Source organism: Paramecium tetraurelia (assembly GCF_000141845.1).
Source record: "Paramecium tetraurelia macronuclear, complete genome".
Classification (NCBI taxonomy): domain Eukaryota; phylum Ciliophora; class Oligohymenophorea; order Peniculida; family Parameciidae; genus Paramecium; species Paramecium tetraurelia.
The window spans coordinates 7047-28115 of NC_006058.1; the positions used below are offsets into that span (position 1 = coordinate 7047).

The 21069-nt window shown below is 27.2% G+C and overlaps 6 protein-coding genes across 6 annotated transcripts; 2 read left to right on the forward strand and 4 right to left on the reverse strand. All coding sequences in view use genetic code 6, as the record gives it.

The window, feature by feature from the left end:
- Positions 1-2972: 2972 nt before the first annotated feature.
- On the reverse strand, positions 2973-5660 carry PTMB.01c (hypothetical protein). Its single annotated transcript, XM_001346789.1, has 6 exons — positions 2973-3661; positions 3684-4097; positions 4122-4674; positions 4699-4863; positions 4891-5064; positions 5091-5660. 6 exons carry the CDS (start codon positions 5658-5660, stop codon positions 2973-2975), a joined length of 2565 nt encoding a protein of 854 aa, XP_001346825.1.
- Positions 5661-5826: 166 nt separating this feature from the next.
- PTMB.02c (hypothetical protein) lies at positions 5827-10113 on the reverse strand. Its single annotated transcript, XM_001346790.1, has 12 exons — positions 5827-6006; positions 6031-6189; positions 6215-6782; positions 6805-7135; positions 7161-7428; positions 7454-7546; positions 7569-8114; positions 8140-8229; positions 8254-8632; positions 8656-9576; positions 9600-9720; positions 9747-10113. 12 exons carry the CDS (start codon positions 10111-10113, stop codon positions 5827-5829), a joined length of 4023 nt encoding a protein of 1340 aa, XP_001346826.1.
- A 227-nt stretch (positions 10114-10340) lies between these two features.
- Positions 10341-13902, forward strand: PTMB.03 (hypothetical protein). The annotated part of the gene is made up of 2 exons (XM_001346791.1): positions 10341-10493; positions 10522-13902. 2 exons carry the CDS (start codon positions 10341-10343, stop codon positions 13900-13902), a joined length of 3534 nt encoding a protein of 1177 aa, XP_001346827.1.
- A 36-nt stretch (positions 13903-13938) lies between these two features.
- PTMB.04c (Protein kinase) lies at positions 13939-16251 on the reverse strand. The annotated part of the gene is made up of 3 exons (XM_001346792.1): positions 13939-14215; positions 14241-15399; positions 15426-16251. The coding sequence occupies 3 exons, from the start codon at positions 16249-16251 to the stop codon at positions 13939-13941; spliced, it is 2262 nt and encodes a 753-aa protein (XP_001346828.1).
- Positions 16252-16317: 66 nt separating this feature from the next.
- On the forward strand, positions 16318-17972 carry PTMB.05 (UNC51-like kinase). The annotated part of the gene is made up of 2 exons (XM_001346793.1): positions 16318-16986; positions 17013-17972. The coding sequence occupies 2 exons, from the start codon at positions 16318-16320 to the stop codon at positions 17970-17972; spliced, it is 1629 nt and encodes a 542-aa protein (XP_001346829.1).
- A 1547-nt stretch (positions 17973-19519) lies between these two features.
- PTMB.06c (hypothetical protein) lies at positions 19520-21047 on the reverse strand. The annotated part of the gene is made up of 2 exons (XM_001346794.1): positions 19520-20728; positions 20754-21047. 2 exons carry the CDS (start codon positions 21045-21047, stop codon positions 19520-19522), a joined length of 1503 nt encoding a protein of 500 aa, XP_001346830.1.
- Between the last annotated feature and the right edge of the window lie 22 nt (positions 21048-21069).

Genomic DNA, 21069 nt, shown 5'->3' on the forward strand with positions numbered 1-21069 from the left:
GATTTTGTAATAAGTTCCTTAATATTTTCTAATTAAACATGATTTACAATTTATAACAATAGTCTTCTTCCTCGAGCCAGAGATGTTGATATTCTAAATTCCCTGTTAAGAAGTATCCTGCTGTTGTCTTACGTTGCTATGGTTTTGCATGGATTTAAAACTAGTAGTTTGATTTTTCCACAGAAGGTGATCAAGAATGATGAGCAGCTTTTGGGTTCAATTATTTCTAAACATTACTTGATAATCATGTAATTGTTAAAAAAATTATTTATTAAGACTGTAATAGGAACCATATGGATGCAAATCAAAACAATGAAGTGCAGATTGTGGAAGAAAAGTTATATCAATAATGCTTATTCCTTATTTATTGACCAATTTAAGCAGTAGCTCTTACTTACCTTCAATAAAGATCAGCTAGTACAAACTGTAAAAATATTTTGATCAGTTTTATATTTTTCATATGCTACTTGTGAATGTAATATGCAATGTACATTGTGTATTCTTCTATGATGAATGAAAATTCTATATAGATTTCTTTAAAGGATTTAGTTTAAAAAGGAAAAAAGAAGTTAAAGTAGATGTAACTATCTTAGTTTAATGTAAAATAAATTTTCAATTTTATTAAATATGCCGCCTGTGATGCTGTAAGTATTCAGCATAATATGACCAAAATCACTTTCAAGTTTTAATAGTTATTATATTGAATGCACAAAATACCTTTATCTTCATTTCACTATCACATGTTGATGAGTTTAACAAATTACAAAACACAAAACTTAGTCGAAAATTTCTGGAAGAGTTTCAATCTATCCAAATCATGATACATAAAAAGTTGAGCAGATACTGTTCAAAGGTTAGGTATGGGTAATAAAACAAATTTAGGAGCTTATATATTTTGAGTCACCGTAAAAACATATGTAATTTTAAACAAAGTTATTTATAATTAATTTATTTTTAAATGCACAAGAGAATACCAATTATTTATAGAAAGAAAACTTAATTTTGTCATGATTTCATCGTCAATAGCATGATTAACAGGTATTACAGGCATTAGATGTGAAAATACATACACTTGTAGCATATTTCACTGGGAACAGATTTTTGAACAGAAAATTAGCACTTTAAATTTAGTTTACATTCATTATAATTTAAATATAATTGAATAAAGTGTGCATGTTCAGTCATGTTTGAAGATTTATATTAAGCTATTGATATAGAAGATCATCTCCATAGTTTCAATCATAAAGAATATAAAGATATTAGACAGATGGATATGCTGCAATAAATATAGATTAAGGTGATGTTCCATACACACTATCCACCAGTTTTTGTGAAATATCCTTTACAGGCATAAAAAGTTTTGCAAAAAGGAATACATTAAGTATTATTTATTCCAACTCATAGAAGTATTTATCTCATAAATTGTCTTAAGGAGACATTGAGAAATTAAGTAAAATCAATATACTAAATTTCAAAGGATTAGTGCATTAGCACGTGTGATGAAAGCGGCTGAGGTGAAAACATAAACTCTAAATTATTGCTTCATTCTCTCTAGAAGAGTTTGTCGCTCCACAAAAATATGGAAAACAGCAAGTAAAAGCAACTGTATTTTGAAAGTCTCATCAGTAATTCAGGAGTAAATCTCAACAGAAATACTAATTCAATTTAATTTATTAACTAACAACTTTGTGAATAATTAATATTTGTAGTTCTGAGCATTCAGAGAATAACAACAATATCTATCTAAACAACCTTTATTTTTATTGAACAAGCAAGAAAGACAATCTTAGCCACATGTAGGATAAGTAGATTTTGGTAGAATTGGGAAATATAACACAACCATGAGTAGTGGTATACATAAGTTAGCATAATAAGGTATTTGTTCAAACCAATACGAAAAAAATTTCGCGACTTCAGTATCAGAAAATAACTTACAGAACAGAATGGTTGCGTTTCATTTCACTTCTTTCTAGAAGGATTTCAAATACTATGGGTGATTGAAGGCCAGCTGCAGTTGCGTCGCTGCTCCTAAATCTGATATTTTAATTAAACTGCTAAACTTCTACTAGAAAGTAAATATACATATATGTAGGTAAAAATATTACTAATGAGTTGAAAGATTTAATATAGGTATGCTTAATGTCTAATCGGCTAACAGTTTATGCTTTAGCTAGCTGTTCAACTAATCCTTAGTTTCTAAGGAAAATAACTATATTGAATAGAATTATTTTGAGTATAAATATCTGGTATTTAGGAGAATAACTTTGCAAATAATATGAACAGTTTCTGAAATTCTTCAGATATTTCCACTCTTTAGATATACAATATAAAATTAGTTAACGCTAAATCTTTCATCTCTGGATTAATAAAATAATTTAATTTCACTATTTTTCAACACTTATTCTTCATTTAAAATACTCTCCAATAAAATTCTTAAGATAAATTCAAAATTTTGAACTTATAAGTTTATTGTTGTTGTAAATTAATTTAAGCAAAAATATATAGAACTAGATTAATATAAACCCTAATATTTCTAAAAATTAATTCAAAAAATAAGGCAAACCTAAAAGATGTCCTTATCAGTGAATGAGTTTATTGTTGGATAAAATTAGTTCGGATTTTATGAACAACAATTGGACATTTTGTTTAGTAATTGACACGACCATCTTTAAGCTTTCTAACACTTAAAGAGTTTAAATAAGCACTAAAGGAAACTAAATTTATAATGTCTAATGCATTTGGAGAGTGTATAAATATTTGATTAGTTGTTAAGTCCTCTTGAATAAATTGTCAATTGTTCACAATATTTATTAGAAATCATACAATTATCGTAAATGTAATGTTGATTACAGATTCATTAGGATGAGTATGAATTTAAACTCAAAAGGGTTTAAAAATTAGAATGAATTTTTAATCTATCTTTGACTATTTTTATTTTAATATTATTATAATGTTTGATAATTGGTATCAATTCAACCTTTACCAGCAAAAGAAGTCATATTTGCTAATGTTGACTGTAAGAGTCTCAATTTTCTTTGGTTTGAGAATCCATCTGTTTCTAAAATTCCATGTTTAACAATCTTTTTAGCTTAATACAACTATAATTTATTAAGAGTCATAAATGTTTTAAATTTCTAATCTGTTTCTGCTTCCATTGATTATAACTAACAACCCAAATGCTACTTCCAAATTGCAATCATAGGTGTACTATGATTTCCTAAACCTAACTAATCTAATATTGCTATTAATGCTGCTCTTCCCTTTTCCATAGCTTAATAACAGGGATTAGAAGAATCTAGACCAACTTCTTGTTTGGCAAAATCTAAGTTGCATCTTCTGACCATTAGAGCATACATATAAAGTAAATATTTCATATGAGGATGATTATTATAGTAATATGTTGCTATTTTATTAACCAACTCTTCAGGAACTCTATCCCAATAAGCCAATTCTGGATGAGTAAACGAACATCTGTCGCTATTGCAATAGGCTTGTACTATAGCTCTCTAATTCTTTAAATTTTCAAAAGGTTTTGCAGTCTCTCGACTTCCTCCAAAATTAAATGATTCAACCATTGTTTTAATTACCTAATTTTTTAAATACAAATCGTTATATTCCTTTGTTTTCTACATAGCTCTTTAAGGTACACCAACAAAATTGTCTAAGTTTAATAAAAAACATACCTAATTCAAATAAAAAATCCATATATTGATAACTAGGTTCAAAATCATCACTATAATTAATATTGGCTAACCCATTGAGCATAAAAGTAAATGCCACATCCTCACTTACAAACTCAGATGTAAAATAGTGACCCTATATTGTCCTAATATGAAGTTTTCGTTATGCTCTTGTAAGCGCTTAATATTTAGTGTGAATTAATTCATAAGGTCCTCCTCCTCTTTCTGGAGTAATTCCCTAGCCCATATAAATATATTTTTCAGGATTTCTTTTAAATTCTCTCATATTTCTGAGTTCTGTTAAGATCAAACCATCTCTCTATCTCGTATCGCTACTCGCTATCATGGTAATTCTGGAATCAGTATTATTAGTTGATGAAAATGATTCTAATAAAGGTACAATTTCCATATTTTAAACTTTATATTGATTAATTAATTCACTGACTAGATCATATTAAGATTAAGTTTAAAAGTTAGCAATAATTACCATGTCAGCTGCTTAACCGTTTGCATTAAGAAGAGATATTTCTTTAAAAATATTTTTGATCATCGGTTTGATTTTGTTTATCTATAGAATATAACAATGAAATACATCTGTTAAATCTTCCCCAGCTAATCTGATTTAACCAAGCACTCCAGTTAATCTAAAAATTTTATATAGTTTCTTCAATTTCAAAGCGATAAAGTAATCTTTGGAATTGTCATTCTATAGCAAAATTTGCTCTAACACTTAATTTATTTAATCTTCTATTTTCTTTATATTGTATATTGGCAACTATTGAAAAAATTCCTCAACTGAGATTTCTTTTTTAACCCTGAATTTATCACTCAAATCTCTTATTTATCTACTATATTCTAATGCTTATTGATATAACTCTAATATTTATTTAAAATAAATATGGTCTTCGAATTTTGCTTCCGCAATATATTCTTTATACTATTATAGTGTTAATTCCATCGTTAAACCGTGTGTGTAGGTCATTATCCCAATTTCCTAAATTTAAATAAATATTAAAACCATTCCAGGGTGATTGTCAAAATCAAATGTAAGCCAAGTCCCAGGAGTTTCAATAAATTCTTCTGGATTCTATAAGCCTAATTCATAAGCTTAGGCTACAGCTTTTATAAGATTAGGCAAGTATTAAGAATGATAAATTAGAGATTCTTCAATATAAGAAACTTTCTAAAGAATATATTGATTTTAAATTACATTAAATACACGTTGTTTGTTCGATTGGATGAATAGTTTCGCAGCATACTTGAGATACTTGTAATCGTTTTATTCTATCCCTTAAAGCATTCTGCTTATAGCTATCAATTATGTAAGAGAATTAGGTTAAGTTGGATGAGATGTAAAAACATACTTTACACGATTAATTTTTTCCTATAATTAAAATACTCAACAATTACTTTATCCCTTTTATTAAAATATTCAATGATTCTGAATTAGTCCAAATATTCATATCTTGCATATTAACTACTTATTCTATCAAATATCATTAAGCTATAAAGGTGCCACAAAATTTATTCAGGCAAGTCTTTTTCTTCATAATTCAATTCCTCTAAATCTTTCCCCTCGTATGAATTATCAAAATAAATAGATAAGGCATTTTAGAATTCCTTGATCTCGGATTCAGTTAAGTTATCAACGTAGGCATCTAATAATTACAGCATTGTCTTTTTCTTTCTAGGATTTATATGCCTAAAATAATTATTTCCTAAATCCATCAGTCTAATCGGGGACTATTCAAGTATGGGTTCCTCTTTGATGAATTTTTAGATCTCAGATATTGAACATCTTTTGTCGCTAAAAGTATTATAAGAATAGTAATACTCAGCATTTGCTGCAATCCACAGCATGTCATTTTCTCTGATTTGCTTTTCCTTAACATTCTCTGACAAGATATATCTAGGCAAATTTATGGATGTTTAAGGAAACCTAGAAATTCTTTGCAATAAGAATGAAAAGGACTTTATCATATTAGGGATATTTTTAATTTTACGATAAAGTTCCTGATTTATTCAAATATATTTATTCGTTTTTATTTAATTAGTCCATACTAAAGTCTGGTGAAGAATATTGTGGTTAGTAAACATCATGAGATGACTGTATTAAGAATAATTCAGAACAATAACAAAATTAAGCTCAATCGCTAATGTATTATATATTTTCATCAAAAATTTCATTCATTAATTCTTAAATACATAAAAATTCGGAAGGCAAATAACCAGCCACAACTTTCGATAAATAAACAGCTTTTGTGTCAGCATCTAATATCCTATAAGAAATCCAATAGCTTTCCTTAAGTTCTTTGTTGTTTAAAGCCTATCAAATAACATGAAATAGTACTAAATCTAACTTTTGGATAATGCTTTAATAGTATTAAGCTTCTCCAGATTCGGAGAGATCTATTCTATTATTCAATAATGCTTAAATATTCAACCAATTCTCTTTTAAATCATTGAGATTCTTAATAGGATCATTTTAATCTACATTTCTAGAAAATCTCTTAAATTATAAATTAGAGTATTACCTAAAATTTTTCTTCTGAAAATATATTATTTTCTAAAGAGAAAGTTACAAATCTATCGAAAGACATAGCTTTTTCACCACTCTCATTCGAAACTGTGTCACATCTTTCCATGAATTAACTTCTGATTATCTTCTAATTTAAATTTGTGCCTTGGTTGATCTCGAAATGTAAAAATAATTTTTAAAATTCTTGAAATTCTATCATTCCATCCATATCCATATCTGCAGAGTAGAATACTTCTTCAAAATGAGCTTAATGCATCATTTTTAATTAGTGATATCCAGTGAGAACTTTACTAATGAAAAAGTCTAAATCAACACATATCTTGTTTTTTCTTTCATAAGTGTGGGTTTTTATTTCTTTCATTATTCTATCCTTGCTCTCAAATGGGAGACAAGAATGCTATGCGTCTAGACATGCCAAAGCCCGATCAAGTGAGATGAGAACACCTTTTTCATTTACAACTTAAGCCAGCTAGATTGGCATTTCATTTTCATCAAGAGTTTTTAAGGACTAGATATATATTTCTAAATCATCTAATGTAAGTGGACTAAAAAGTTCAGCAAATCTATTTACAATTTATAAAATACCTTCCAAATAAATTAATTCTAAAATTTTCTCGATAGGCAAAAACGGATTAATAAAAGTTTGTAAGTTTTTATTCAGCCATGCTCTTAAATCCATAAGTATTTACAAAATGTTCATAACAAATTTAATGCAATGGCATATTTTTATTTGAAAATTATCTAATTTTCTCACAGTAAAATTAAGATATGAACTTTAGAACATTTATTTTTTACATTTTAGCATTAGAACTTTTAGGATTTCGAGAAAATTTATCCGAAAGTTACGAAACCAAGTTTTATGATTTCTAAAAGTTTAATGAAGATGTTGATTCAGCATTGTTGCGATTCTAAAATTCTATATGACAAATACATAAGAATACTTGGAGCCTAAGCTAGAGTTACATTCTTTCTTCTTTGTGAGCCTTCAAGCTTTCTTTTATTTAAATCTTCCAATTTAGTAGAAAAAGAAGAATCAACACTTGACGTATCACTATTATCCAATTCTTCATTTATGAATTATCTCAAAGTGTCTTATATTAGTCTTATACTTTCAAGAGGAATGTGATTTTGGGAGGTTTAATTTAGATTTTTATCTTTCTTTGCCTTTGATTATTTAGATATTTGGTGATTACTATTTGGAACTAGTTACTAATCATAAATTTGTTGTATTTACGTAATTTGATGTTGGTTTGTTTGACGTCTTTACTTATGATATGCCGGATTTATTAGTGGCTAAACTTCTTTATGAAATTGAATCTTAGAAATCCTAAAATCTAATTAATTGTTACATCTTATGCTGAATAAGTACTACGTTAGACAGATAATTGGGACTGCGAAAAATCGCTTTCGTTATCTGACATTTGTTTTTGCTCATCTGCATTTGTAATATGAATATTCCATTTCTTCTTCATTGATGCTCCTTCTTGGGATTGACTTACCATTTGATTTGAAACAGCAGAAACCACAATTTTGGAACTTTCTAGTTGTTAATTAGGCAATGAAGTATTTTACACTTATTCTTAACTTATATTTTTTTAATTTTATAAATTTGCCAATTATTTTACATTTATTTATTATAAACTTAGGTGATTTTAATTTTGGTTTTATTGTTGTTGAGATTGTAAATCATTTTAAGATTGTATTTAGATTTGGGATGGACTCGAAATTTTTCTTCCATTTGGTGATCCTGCTTTTTTTTCCAAAATTTTTTTTTTCATAATATTTGTAAACTTTTGGGTTTTTGTAAATGAGTTTACTAAGTTTTGAGTTTTTTCAAGAATTTATTACTTTCTTTCTTTAACTTTATTATATCTTTTTTCTAGCCTTGTATTAATCTTAAATATTTTTGAGATTCTTTACTTTTTCTTATAGGTCTAGCTAAGCCTCTAGCTCTTAGATCTCAAGTGTTGCTTCATCCACATTTTTAGATAAGCCATCATTTATTGATTTCTAAAATCATTATTTATACTATACTAAGGCTATAATTTGGTCTTGTTTTCTATTATTTTCATCTTTTTAGGCACTATTGACTAATAATAAGCTTGTTCTGATTTCCCTTTACATTTATACAGTTTATTTCATTTTGCTAGATGCCTCTCCTAAACTCTAAAAGAATTGAGAAATTCTTCTAGACCTAGGGCTTTCATCATTTGAGGATTCCCCTTATATTGATTAATAGTTAGCAGAAACTTTCATCAGATGTTCTTGTATTTGCATTAATTATTCTTCCTCAGTTTTTATGACTTCAACCATTTCAGTTTGTAATTCTGTTTATGTTTCTTTAAAGGCTATGTTATAAAGACTCGAATCAGTTTAGATGATTTAATGACGAGTGTCAGGCAATAATAAGGCTCTTTATTGAATAATATAACTTACTTATAATTAAATTAAGGAACTTATGCGTATGCTTAAGTTGATTATTCCTTTTGAATTTCCATTAGGCAATATAAATCATCTGTGTCTGTGCTTTAATCTTTTAACATGTTTTCTATATCTGATGCAATTGAAGAATCAGTATCACTTTTTAATGCTTTTTATACCTTTTCCTCAGGTTTTGGTTCATGAAAGAGGGTCTTATGTTTTCCGGCTCTAATTATTTTTAATTATTCTTGAGGCCTTGATGAAAGAAAAACTGTTCCAGCTCTGTTTATTGGCTTTTTTCTAGGGGAAGTTGGAGATTCAATTCTCTGTTAAATTAGGTGATTTTTGAATTATTATTAATAATTCTACATATCCTTTTCCGCTTCTTCTATATATTATTTAAGATTTTCAACTTCACTCAACAAATACTTATTTGTTGTTGTCACATCATTTAATTAAAATCTTAATTCTCTCGTAATGTTTTATAAGTGTTTATTGGTCTTTTTTAAATATTTTCCATTATCTTTAAGCTTAATTAATCTTTCGGTTAGTTATTATTAATCATCTTTCAAATGTTTGATGATCAACTAAAAATTGTCAATCTCAACTTGATAGAGCTAATGTGTTTTCATGATTTATTTAAGATTTGATTTCTCAATTTCCCTTTTTTCATCCAAAGCTTGTTTAATAACTGATGAATTTATTTCTACATATTATGCCCATATCTTCTCTAAGAGCACACTAATATTTATTTATGAAGTCTATTACCTTCTTTCAATGCAATCAATGCTTATTTATCTTATAAGTTCTTTTAAACAAAGAGTTAGGACATTTTAGACTTCTTCATAAAATTCAATATGCCTTTGGTCGCCATATTTATCTATTATTTATAGTACCATCAAATCAACCCAGCTGGCTAGCTATTTAATATCATGCCTAAATCAGTATAAAACACTCACTTTTAAGGAATACCCCTATGAAGTTTATCTCTTGCATTATGTCTTGATAGATTGTCACTTAGACGCCCTAAAGTAATAGGTGGTTCTTTAAGCTCGGAAGGGATTATTACCTCAACAGTGGCTTTGAAAATATAATTTATTTAATACGTTCCCTAGGAGATTTTGGAGATAGTTGTAATTCTTATAATCGAGTTGGATATTAATATGGATCACAACTCTTTAATTGCCCATAAAAATCATTACGCTATTAGGATTTCATTTTATCGATTGCTTCTAGTTAATTTTAACCTAATAATGGAGATCCATAGAAGGTCTACATTGATATATTATATACCCCTTGTGAAAGAGCCTTGTGCTTGTGATTTTTACGATATGATATATTTGAAAAGGGCTTTGGACTATTTACAATATTTATGCTTTAGAGGGAATCTTGTTTTATTCTTTTATTTGATAGGTCCGTGCTCTTTCTTTAAGAAAGTATTGGTTATAGCATTCTGAACTTCAATTACTCCATCTTTGTAAATAATAATGATTTAATTATAAATTTAGTTAAACGAATGTGTTGTTTTATAATAAGTTCACATAAATTAAGATAAATGAATTTCTTCATTTTTATGTCATGAATAAAGTTTGACGATATTTTATTTTCACTTCTAAATCTTCATTAATTAAATAAATAAATGGCAATCAATTTATTTTAAAGTTCAAGCAATAATACCAATTGGAATCCGTAAAAAAAGTATGTGTTTCTTGAATTTTATTAGTACAAGAGTGGAAGGTTCATACAGAGCTTAATATTAGCAAATTAAACTGGATTATATTCCAAATGACTCCTAAAGTTTTGGTCCTTAATATTCCACAACCATTATTGTACAATAAGAATATAAAGGAATGGTACTACATTTTTTATAATTCAATTAAGTCCTTGATGATGGTTCGATTGGAAGATTATTATTTAATCCGGTCTTAACAAATTCAACGTTCACATTAAGTTATAGTTCAAAGTGCTTGTAGCTAAGGTCTTTTCAATTCAAAATTGATAACTAATGCGAATCCCCAAAGTAAATTTATGAACTAAATATTAGCCCTGTAGCCTCCTTAATTTTAGAATTTTCGAAATTCATGGAACAATAATAATTCTAATAATAATTACTAAAACAATAACACATTTAGTTAAAACAATATCTTTAATCAAAATAATACAAAAAATGTTTTTCAGGGATAATAAACAAATGATAATATATTTAATAATCCTATGAACTAATCTAATTAACTATTTTAGTAATAATCAAATCAAAGCATGAATATTTTCTAACAGCCAAATAATTAGAACAATATTTTCAATTCTACTAATAATAATAATAATCAAAGCAATAATAATATTTTTAAATAACCAACCACTCCAACAAATGCAACAAATAATATTTTTGCATAAACACCTAGCAATAACATTTTCGCTTAGAATAATCAACCAAATATATTTTAGTAGCCTCAGCAATAAGGTTTTAATTTATTTAATTAACCTTCGTTGTTCCCTCAAAATAATTTATATCCGTAAAATAATATCTTCTCCTAACCTAATTTATATGGATTCAATAATACATTTGGATAGCCTACCATGTATGGTCAACCAACTATGTATCCTAGTCCGATGAACTATCAATAATATCCATTTTATTAACCTATGATTTAACCTTAAGGATAGTAATAGATTACTTATCCTTAACTTTAATAATTTGAAAAGGTAAAAGATGCGGCTGATATCCTCTAAACTTATGCTGATGTCTTAAAATAAAAATATTAATAATTTTAAGAGCTTCAAAAAAATGAAGAACAACATTTTGAATAACAAGAATTGATAATACAGGAACATGAACGTTAAAATTAATAAATAAGGTAATAAAGAGAAAGGATTTTGAATTAATCATTATCAGTAAGATCAAACAAAAGCAAATCCCCTTCTCCATTTTCTATTTCAAGAGCTGGAAAATCATCAACTAATTTTCATAGAATGAATTCCAGCTTACAAAGGTCACATGTTGTGGAATATAACACTAGTTAAATTTCAAACTATGAAGAAAATAAATATGATATTATAGTAAAATTCTTAGAAAGTGAAAAATTCTTTCCCATAATCACATAATCATTCAAGTCAAAAAGCAGAATTGAACATGTTAAGTTTTTCGTAGAAAATATTTTATCTTAACAAAATATTTTCGGAAAATAACGATACTAATATTTTTAAATGGTGAGAATCATCATTGGGCAAAATGTTATTTTTGATGATGCTTTATGTTTAGATGACATTAAATCAGATTAATATCCAATTTAAATAAAATGTAACTATTTTTCCACAATTAAGCCAAAACTAACAAAACCAGATTATTTATGTAATGTCAATTTTGATGAAATGACAGAAGAAGAACTTTCGAATGTTGAAAATTTTACAATTTCTAATTAATTTGGGTAGGTTAGATGGCTTTCTCCTTGCAATTTACTTTATTTAGATCTTGATAAAATTGTTGATTTAACTCAAGAATGCATTAATCTCTATGATTCTGAAATTGTGAATGATTATCTTAAACCAGATATTGGAAAAAAATTAAATAAAGAATGTGAAATTACCTTTAATTTGCCTGCTAATTTAAAAATAAATGATGCTTCTAAATTTGAATAAAATTTGAGATAGTAAGCTGAAGGAAAGAATATAGAATTTCTCAGGTTTGATAGTGAGAATAGATCCTATACCTTCAAAGTTCAACATTTTTCTGGATATTAATTTAATTCAGATTACTATTCTTCTGACGATTAAACTCGTTTGCATTAAGCTATTCAAACAGGGTTTGGATAGGTAGATGAAGAACTTTCTTCTTCACCATCAGATAATGATTTCAGTGAAGTGTAATTGGAAGTTCTTAAATAATTTAATATTAAATATAATCATTAAATTAGTATTTTAAAAAATTTGAACATATCCTAGAAGAATGAAGAAATTATAAAATTTAATGTAAAAAATAACATCAAAGTTCCAGTAAATATCGAATACATTAATAATCAATTGTAGAATTCAAATTATTTGCCCATTTAATTTCTTGACTCTGACCAATTACATTACTAATCTTTAAAAATGAAACTATCAGCTCAACTTATTTAATTATTTTAAATTACTGAAGATAAAAGCATTAAGTTCTAACTAAAATTATTTAATGTTCTTTTTGGAGATACATCAATCAGTCTAGGAGGGTATGCTAAGCTTATAAAAAAAAATATATTCAATTTAATAGATCTTCAATCTATAACTCAACATGAACAAGATAGAGGTTTGGCTTTAAGCTTAATTTTTGAGAATTAAAAAAAAAAGTAAAATAATGATTTCAGAGAATTCATCATAGATCAAAAAGACTTAAATCCAATTTAAAAAATATTTTTAACAATAAACTCCAAATCAACAAAGAAATTAGATTTTGGACATGGAGAATTGATAGATGAATTCATAAATTGGAGAATAAACTGTGAACAACCAAAACCACTATATGAAAAAGAATGGTGGAAAAGTCTTTATATGTAACTTTAAGGAAAGCCATTGAAGACTATAGATTAAGCTGCCCTCTACTATTACTTAATAAAAAAGACTAAATAGTCAAAATCATCCGATCTGTTATTGAATTATTTATAATAAAGCAATGATGCTCTAGCTTATTTACTTTTTGCCATTATTATTCGGAAAAACAAAATATAAATTAAAATAGAAAAATTAAAAATTTTAGCCAGATCTTTTCTGTCTAAATTAATTGATAATAGAGTGAGCTACGAAATAATAAAAGAGTTTTTATCAATATTGCATCCTTCAATATACTAGAAAGAAGAAATTGTTAAGTTGTAAAATTTAATAAATAAACATCCAAACTATAAGGAATATGCTAATGATGAGCAAGAGATTACAAAGTATATCAACAATTATGATTACAAAAATGCAATAATCCAGATCCTTAAGTAAAAGAAAATATCAGAATATAAATAAATAATTAATGATTATGTTATTCCTTGCCTTGTAATAGAAAATTAAAGATAAAATGAAAACTCATTTGATGATTAGACAACAAACCTAATCAACTAGATATTAGATAATTGCCCTTACAGTTCTGATGTTCTCACATTAGCATAAGTAATAATTTAAGTGTTGATTTAGATTTATATGGGAAGATTAGAGTTTGAATATACTCAAGTTGAGAATATTAATGTATAAAATGAATATTAATATTTTATGAAGCAGAAGATTATGTAATAATATAGAGAAATTTGAATTAATCATATTAGAATCTAAAATTTATTAATATAATCATTATTTTGCTTTTTTATTCATTTTAAGTTTATCTACACTATTGAACGGATCCATGTATTATCTTATTGATCCACTATTTAAACTGTTTTACATTTAAACTCTCCTTTACATTTCTTCTATTTTTTATTTATAGGCGATTCCCTTTTCTAACTAATCAGCTATTGCAGAATTTCCCCTTCTGCCTTGAGAGTTATTTGAATTATAATTTCTATCATTCATATTGAAATCTTATGATTATGTGGTCGGTCTGCTTGGTATTCTAAGTCTTTTCAATCTAGCATTATAAATTTATTAATTACTTCAAAGTTTCACTTATGAAATAAAAGTTTTCAAACATTGGTGTAAATTTATTTTCATCATCGCTTTATAAAGATTTTTATAATTCTAACTTAAATGAAACCTCTCCCTTTTTAAATTCGCTTGGATCAAAATTGAAGGATGTTAAATTAGGCTTGAAAGGTGGATCAATTTTTCTTCTTATTACATCCCTTAAATCTATAGATGCAAATAGTGGATGCTATAATATTGCATCAGCATCTCCTCTTATACCTAATCTTTGCTCAGGATTTTTTGTCAATAATCGTCTGATTAAGTCTCTTGCTTCTGGACTACCAATATTAGGAGGAAATGAAAGTGGGTCACTTAAAATGCTTTTAAATATTTAATTTGTATCTCTTGAATAATAGGGAGGTAATCCTGTAATAAGCTCATAAAACAATGCTCCTAAACAGTAATAATCGACTGCGTAAGTGTGTCCTTATTGTTATAGCATTTCTGGTGCCATGTACTCAGGTGAACCACAGAAAGAGTATGCTTCATCATCAGATGCCATATTTGGTCTTGCTAGACCAAAATCTGCCACTTTCAAATGTCCTTCACTATCTATTAGGATGTTTTCTGGTTTCAAGTCTCTATACAATATATTTTGGCAATGTATAAATCCAATAGCAATACATACTTCAATAAAATAGAGTTTAGCTTATTCTTCTGTCATTCTCTTCACTTTTCTTAATTAATTAAATAATTCTCCTCCTGGACAATATTCCATCCCAAAGCACACCCAGTTTCTAGATTCAAAAGCACACTCCAATTAACAGATGAATTGTTTTGATAAATGTTAATCACTTAAATTTAATTACACCATAACATCTCTTTCATTTTAAACAATAGTTTATTTTTAATTTTCAATAATGAATTATTTTGAAATTAATTTCAAAGCAAGAAATCTGCCATTACTTTTTGATCTAACTAAATACACTCTGGAAAATCCTCCCATTCCAATACATTGTAAAAATTAAAATGATTTTAAACTTAACTTATTAGAATCGCAGGTGCAATGCAACGGTTATAATTTTATAGTTTTTCTATTTAAAAATTATAAATCTTTTCCAACTAAACTTAAATAATGATCTAAAGCTATATTTTAATCAGTTGTTTGAAATCCAATTATGTTTTTATCTTGAAATAATACACTTAATAATTACTGTCAATGCATTGCGTCATAAGAAAATTTACCAAATTGTCAGTGGTTCCATAAGCACAATCAAATCTTAGTTCAGTCATCTTATTATTTGAATCATACAAATGTATTATAATATAAGCGCCTGAAGATAAAGGTCGTTCAGTGATAAATCCAGAAATTTGATTTACTTCTTTTGCCTAGTCATTGCTTTTGGCTCTAGTTTACCCATTTGAAAGGGTTTTTTAGTATTATTACAGTAATTATTTAAAGTTAAAGTCAACAGATGAAGTAATGGGGCTTTTGGCTCTATTTTGATCATCTTTAGGTTGTTAAATTTTATTCAACAAATTCATAATATTTTAAGATGACATACTCTTATGATTTTAAGACGGTTCAGTTGATAATTTAGGATTTTTGTTTTATTGCTCAGTTGATTTCGGTTTGGATGGCTTAACACTATGTCTCTCTTCAAAGGTATTTTTCCTTTATTCTTCTTTTTGCTGTAATTCTTTAGAGTTCTAAGTTTTAGAATTAAGCCTTGATGCATTTGATAAGTAGTTTTAATAATAACTAGACACATAATTGTTATTAACAGCATTATTAAACTTGGTTATTGGTAGTTATTTTTTTTAAGGTTATGTTAAATCACTTTATTTGACTTTGTCTTCCCTTTGAGTTAGACTTCCACTTTTTACAACATTCAATGTTACGTGATTTTTAAGTTGAATGTTAATTGATGGGACAACTACTTTTGTTTGGAATTGCTTAAATAACTTTATTTATTACTTATGGTTACATAAATCCTTATCCTAAATACAATTGTTTTTAACTTGTATAAGGAGATCCATTTAGAAATGGTTTCTGGTTTTAAGACATAATTTGAAAAATAATATAAAATTCTCAAAATTTAAAATATGATAATAGAAAATTAGAAACACCTATTTTATTAGGGTTGGTTTGCTAAAATAATAGAGGTCAAAGTAGATAAAATTAACAATTAGGAAGTCATTCTGGGATAAGGGGGATATGGAACAGTTTTAAGAGGAAAGATGAAGATAGAAAATATCAATAATACAAAAGAAACAAGGGAAGTTCCAATTGCAATAAAAAGAATTAAACTTTCACCTTTAAAAGAAAAGAAATCATTTGGTGAAAATTAATTAAACATGGAATCTATAAAACTCGAGCTTTCAGTTTATGAACAAATTAAATCTAAAAATATAGTATAATTGTATGGGAGTGAATAAAAGGACAATCATTACTATTTATATTTAGAATTATGCGATGGAAACCTGTTGAATTGCATAATGGATGAAAATGGAGATGCACCACTTAAGGAAGAGTAGGCAATTAGATATTTCATAAAAATATTTGATACATTATAATTGTTGTAGAAATCAACGTATGAAAGAACTGAAAATAATAAGGAATCTTTGTATCATAGAGATATTAATGTTAAAAATATTCTCATTAAAAAGTGTGTAATAGGTTATCAAATAAAATTATGTGATTTTGGGATTGCTTAATATAGTGTGCAACCAGGTAATTAAAATAAAAATTTGATTCAAGAAATTGGAACACCAGTAAAATTTAAGCATTTCATAATTAGGCTTTTAAAAGTCCAGAGAATTTTCTAAATCAATTATGCGACTAAGAAAAAAATGAAACTTGGAGTTTAGGAACAGTATTAGTTTGCCTCTTATTTGGCTATAGTTCATTCATGGCGAATATTCAATTATTTAATATTGGTAATAAAGATGATCATTTGAAATGGATAAGTCGTCAAAAAAATCTAATTTCAACTGAAGTATAGTAATTACTCTTCGGATTATTATAAAAAGAACCGAAAGAAAGAATGGGTTATAAATAAATTAGTGAGTCTTAATGTTATAGATTGTATGGAAATTACCCCCCTAGCAGATCCTTAATTCCTCGAGGTATTTAACGCCTAATGTATAATAATTTTGAATACTTAACACAACTCTTCATTAACTTGAATCAAAATCTATATAAGTAAATTCCTGAAGATCTACTATTTTTTTTATTCTAGCATTATAAGAATTTGGTCCACAAATAATGCTAAAATTACAGCGGGTATTACAAAAGTATAGATTCTACAGATCTTAGCCTATAAACCACTAGTAATATCAATTACATAGGAATACCAACCTTATTATAAAAATATTATTAGTTTTTTCAAAATATACAACTTGAAAATGAAACCCAAAATGACGACTAAATGATCTTGTTTTGGAGAAAATTCTCCTAACCAAATAGAAGGTATTAGGATAGCCAAAGATTTTGTTTTCTTAATAATCTGTTTGAAGTTCTTGATAAATTATAGGTCGAATAATAAGCACTTGAAAACCAGATTTTAGAATTGAACAAAAAAAAAATGCTCTACTTAGAGAAAGAAGAAAAATTATACTCAAAGAAAGAAGAAAATCTAAACAAAAAACTATATGTGATAGAAAAATTGAAGGAGGATAAAGATGACAATTTTAATAAATTTAATGACTTGATTTCAGGTTTAACATAATATTTTGACTGGAATAAAGAAAAAATCTGATGATTCTTAAATAAATTAATCTTAAAAATATAATTGATATTTTATTTAATAACGATTAATAATGGATTTGGATAGAAAGCACATATTGCTAAACGAATTTCGCAAAATTAATATTGACCTTGATTAGCCTATATCTGAGAATGTGATCTTTCAATTCCTTGATGAGAAATCACATGGCACTTTTGATAACTCAATTGCTTTATAATTACATTAATAAGTAATACAACATTACTAAAAATTAACAATCCATAATTTTATTAATGTGTATTTATAAGCAGAAACCATTCTTAACAACAAGATTGATAAAGCAAGAATAGAAATTCAAAACTTAACAGTGACAAAGTAATAATCATAGTAGGCGCTGTTAAATATTAAAAAATAGGAGTAATTAAATAAGTATGGAATAATGGAGGACAGTATTCTTATGATTAATCATGTGCATGCAGTCGTTAATAAATTAAGTTTATCAATGAAAGTTTTTATTTTAATGTCTAGTTCGACAACAAGCTTTTAAACACCATCACAAAATGAATTAGACTGGAATGATGCATATGAATTGTAAAATACTATACTAGAATAGTCCTATTGAAAATGGATCCGAAGTTATCAACGTCTATGTTAAAGCCTATTAAGGAAGCTCAACGATAGACATTGGATAAGCTACATATGCAGTTCAATAATTCAATAGCTAAGCTTAAACAAATGTCGAGGCTAAACTGCAGTGCATAAAACCATATTCCGGAGTTGTTATATTATCAGGGTTATGGGTTTTTTCAAAAGTATACATTTCATATTAAAGCAGACAAAATATTTTAGTGATCTCATACAGGAATTAGATACATAAATTTCATAATTAAAGAATGATCTTACAGACTTTGAAAATGATTTGCAAACCCTTCAAGCCATTTTTCCAAACACCTTAATTTCAAATTCAGATGCAAATCAAAATGTTTATTAATCTAGTCCAGAGAAATAAATTGACAATATTGGGAATATTGAATAAAAAACATTGAATAAATATCTCGTGGCTATTATGGCTCTGCTAATTACACTATCATCTCTTGATAGATGTTGTTATTTAGATGTAATTAGATTTATTATTTAGATTTTAATAATACTAGTTTATTCAATAAATTTTAAGAATTAAACCTTAGATGCAACATTGCTAAAATAAATTTCAGTAGCAACATTTGTTTCCTTTGCTTTAGACATTGTATGGGTAGTGATATATGTTGTGGTATATTAAAGATTATATAAAAAGCAAATTACAGCCTCTTTGGTCTGACATAGACACACCTGATATGGGGATATAAAAAATAATAGTCGTAACTGGAGTTCTGTTATTTATTACAAAGCTACCCTTTTCATTTCTATGCGCTTATTTATCAAAACAAGCCCAGGGAATCATTCCTGAATTTTAGGTCAAAGCAGATGAAAATGACCTTTCAGGTTTACAACCATTGGAATATTAAAATATCAGTAGAAATGAGAGCTTATCTTCCTATTAACAATACAAATGAATAATTATTATTAAATAAAAATCATGATCATTTTTTTCCTTTTTATCTGAAAGATTGTCCTTTTCCAAAAGATTTATTACTTTTAAATGACTAATTTCCCTTTTTATTACCACCATGTTATTTTCCTCCGAAGGACTTACCACCTTATGGTTTTCCTCTAAATGGCCTACCACCTTGCTGTCCCCCAAATTTACCTCCTCTTCCGAAAGATTTTCCTTCAGATCTATTTTCATTTCCGAATGATTTTCCTCTACCTCCAAAAGACCTACCGCCTCTTTGTCCGCCGAATTAACCACCTCTTCCTCTTCCTCTTCCTCCAAAAGATTTTCCTTCAGAATTATTATCACTTCCAAATGATTTTCCTCTTCCTCCAAAAGACTTCCCTCCTCTTCCTCTAAAAGAATTTCCGTCGGATCTATTGTCACCTCCTCTTCCTCTTCCTCTGAAAGAAGTTCCTTAAGATCTATTATCACCACCTCTTCCTCTTCCTCTGAAAGAGTTTCCTTAAGATCTACTATCTCCTCCTCTTCCTCTTCCTCTGAAAGAGTTTCCTTCAGATCTGTTTTCACTACCTCTTCCTCTCCCTCTGAAGGAATTTCCTTCAGATCTATTTTCACCTCCGAATGACTTTCCTCTACCTCCAAAGGGTTTTCTTTCTTAACTATGGCTATCACCACCAAATTATTTATTATTTCTTTAGCCACCTTAAGCTGAGAAACTTCTACTATTTTATGGTTTTCCTTCAAACTTATTATTTCTAAATCCATCAGAGCTTTATGATCTTTATCCAAAATTTCTGTTTTCCCCTTTTTGGAATGAATTGTCTTATGTTCTCATCTTGCCTGTCTTCTTAAACTTACCATTCTTTTATTTAAACATACTATTTTTTTTAATACCATCTTGTTATTAGTTTTTATCCTTCTTAAATTTTTTTGATATTTAATTATTTTACTTGATAATTTCATCTAAGTCCCTAGCTTTATCACTTCCTTTTTCTTTGATTTCTTTTTTCCATTACTCAATGGCAACCTTGTTTTATCTTTTTTCTTTATGTTCTTCTCTCATTTTTTTGATTTTCATTTATTTGTTTAATTTTTTACTATGCTTTTTCATTTTTTCTTCTTCTTTTTTATTTTTTTCATCCCTCTTTTTCTCAATTTTTAGATTGATTTTATCCATTTATTTAGGACTCTTAAACATTTCAACTTCAAAATCATCAGGTCTTTGAACAGGAACCTTAATTAATTAAATAATATTTTACTCCTTCTTATGTTAAGTATGCTATTGATCTCTACACATTTGCAAAGGTAATTTGATAAATTTACACTTCCCTTTATGCTTCCTCATTTCCCAAAGTTGCATCTATTAATATTTTATCATCTGAAGTTGCTGTCATATGTTCATTCCATGGGACTTTTTTCATCAGTTTCTTCTTCTCTGACTCCTCTGCATTTTATATTGGAACATAAGTTTAAAAAAACTCCTCTCTTATCTCTTTTGCTTTCTTTTTCAATAGATCTTATTTCTCTTATTCTGTGAATAATTACTTTACCATAAATAATAAATAATAAATTATT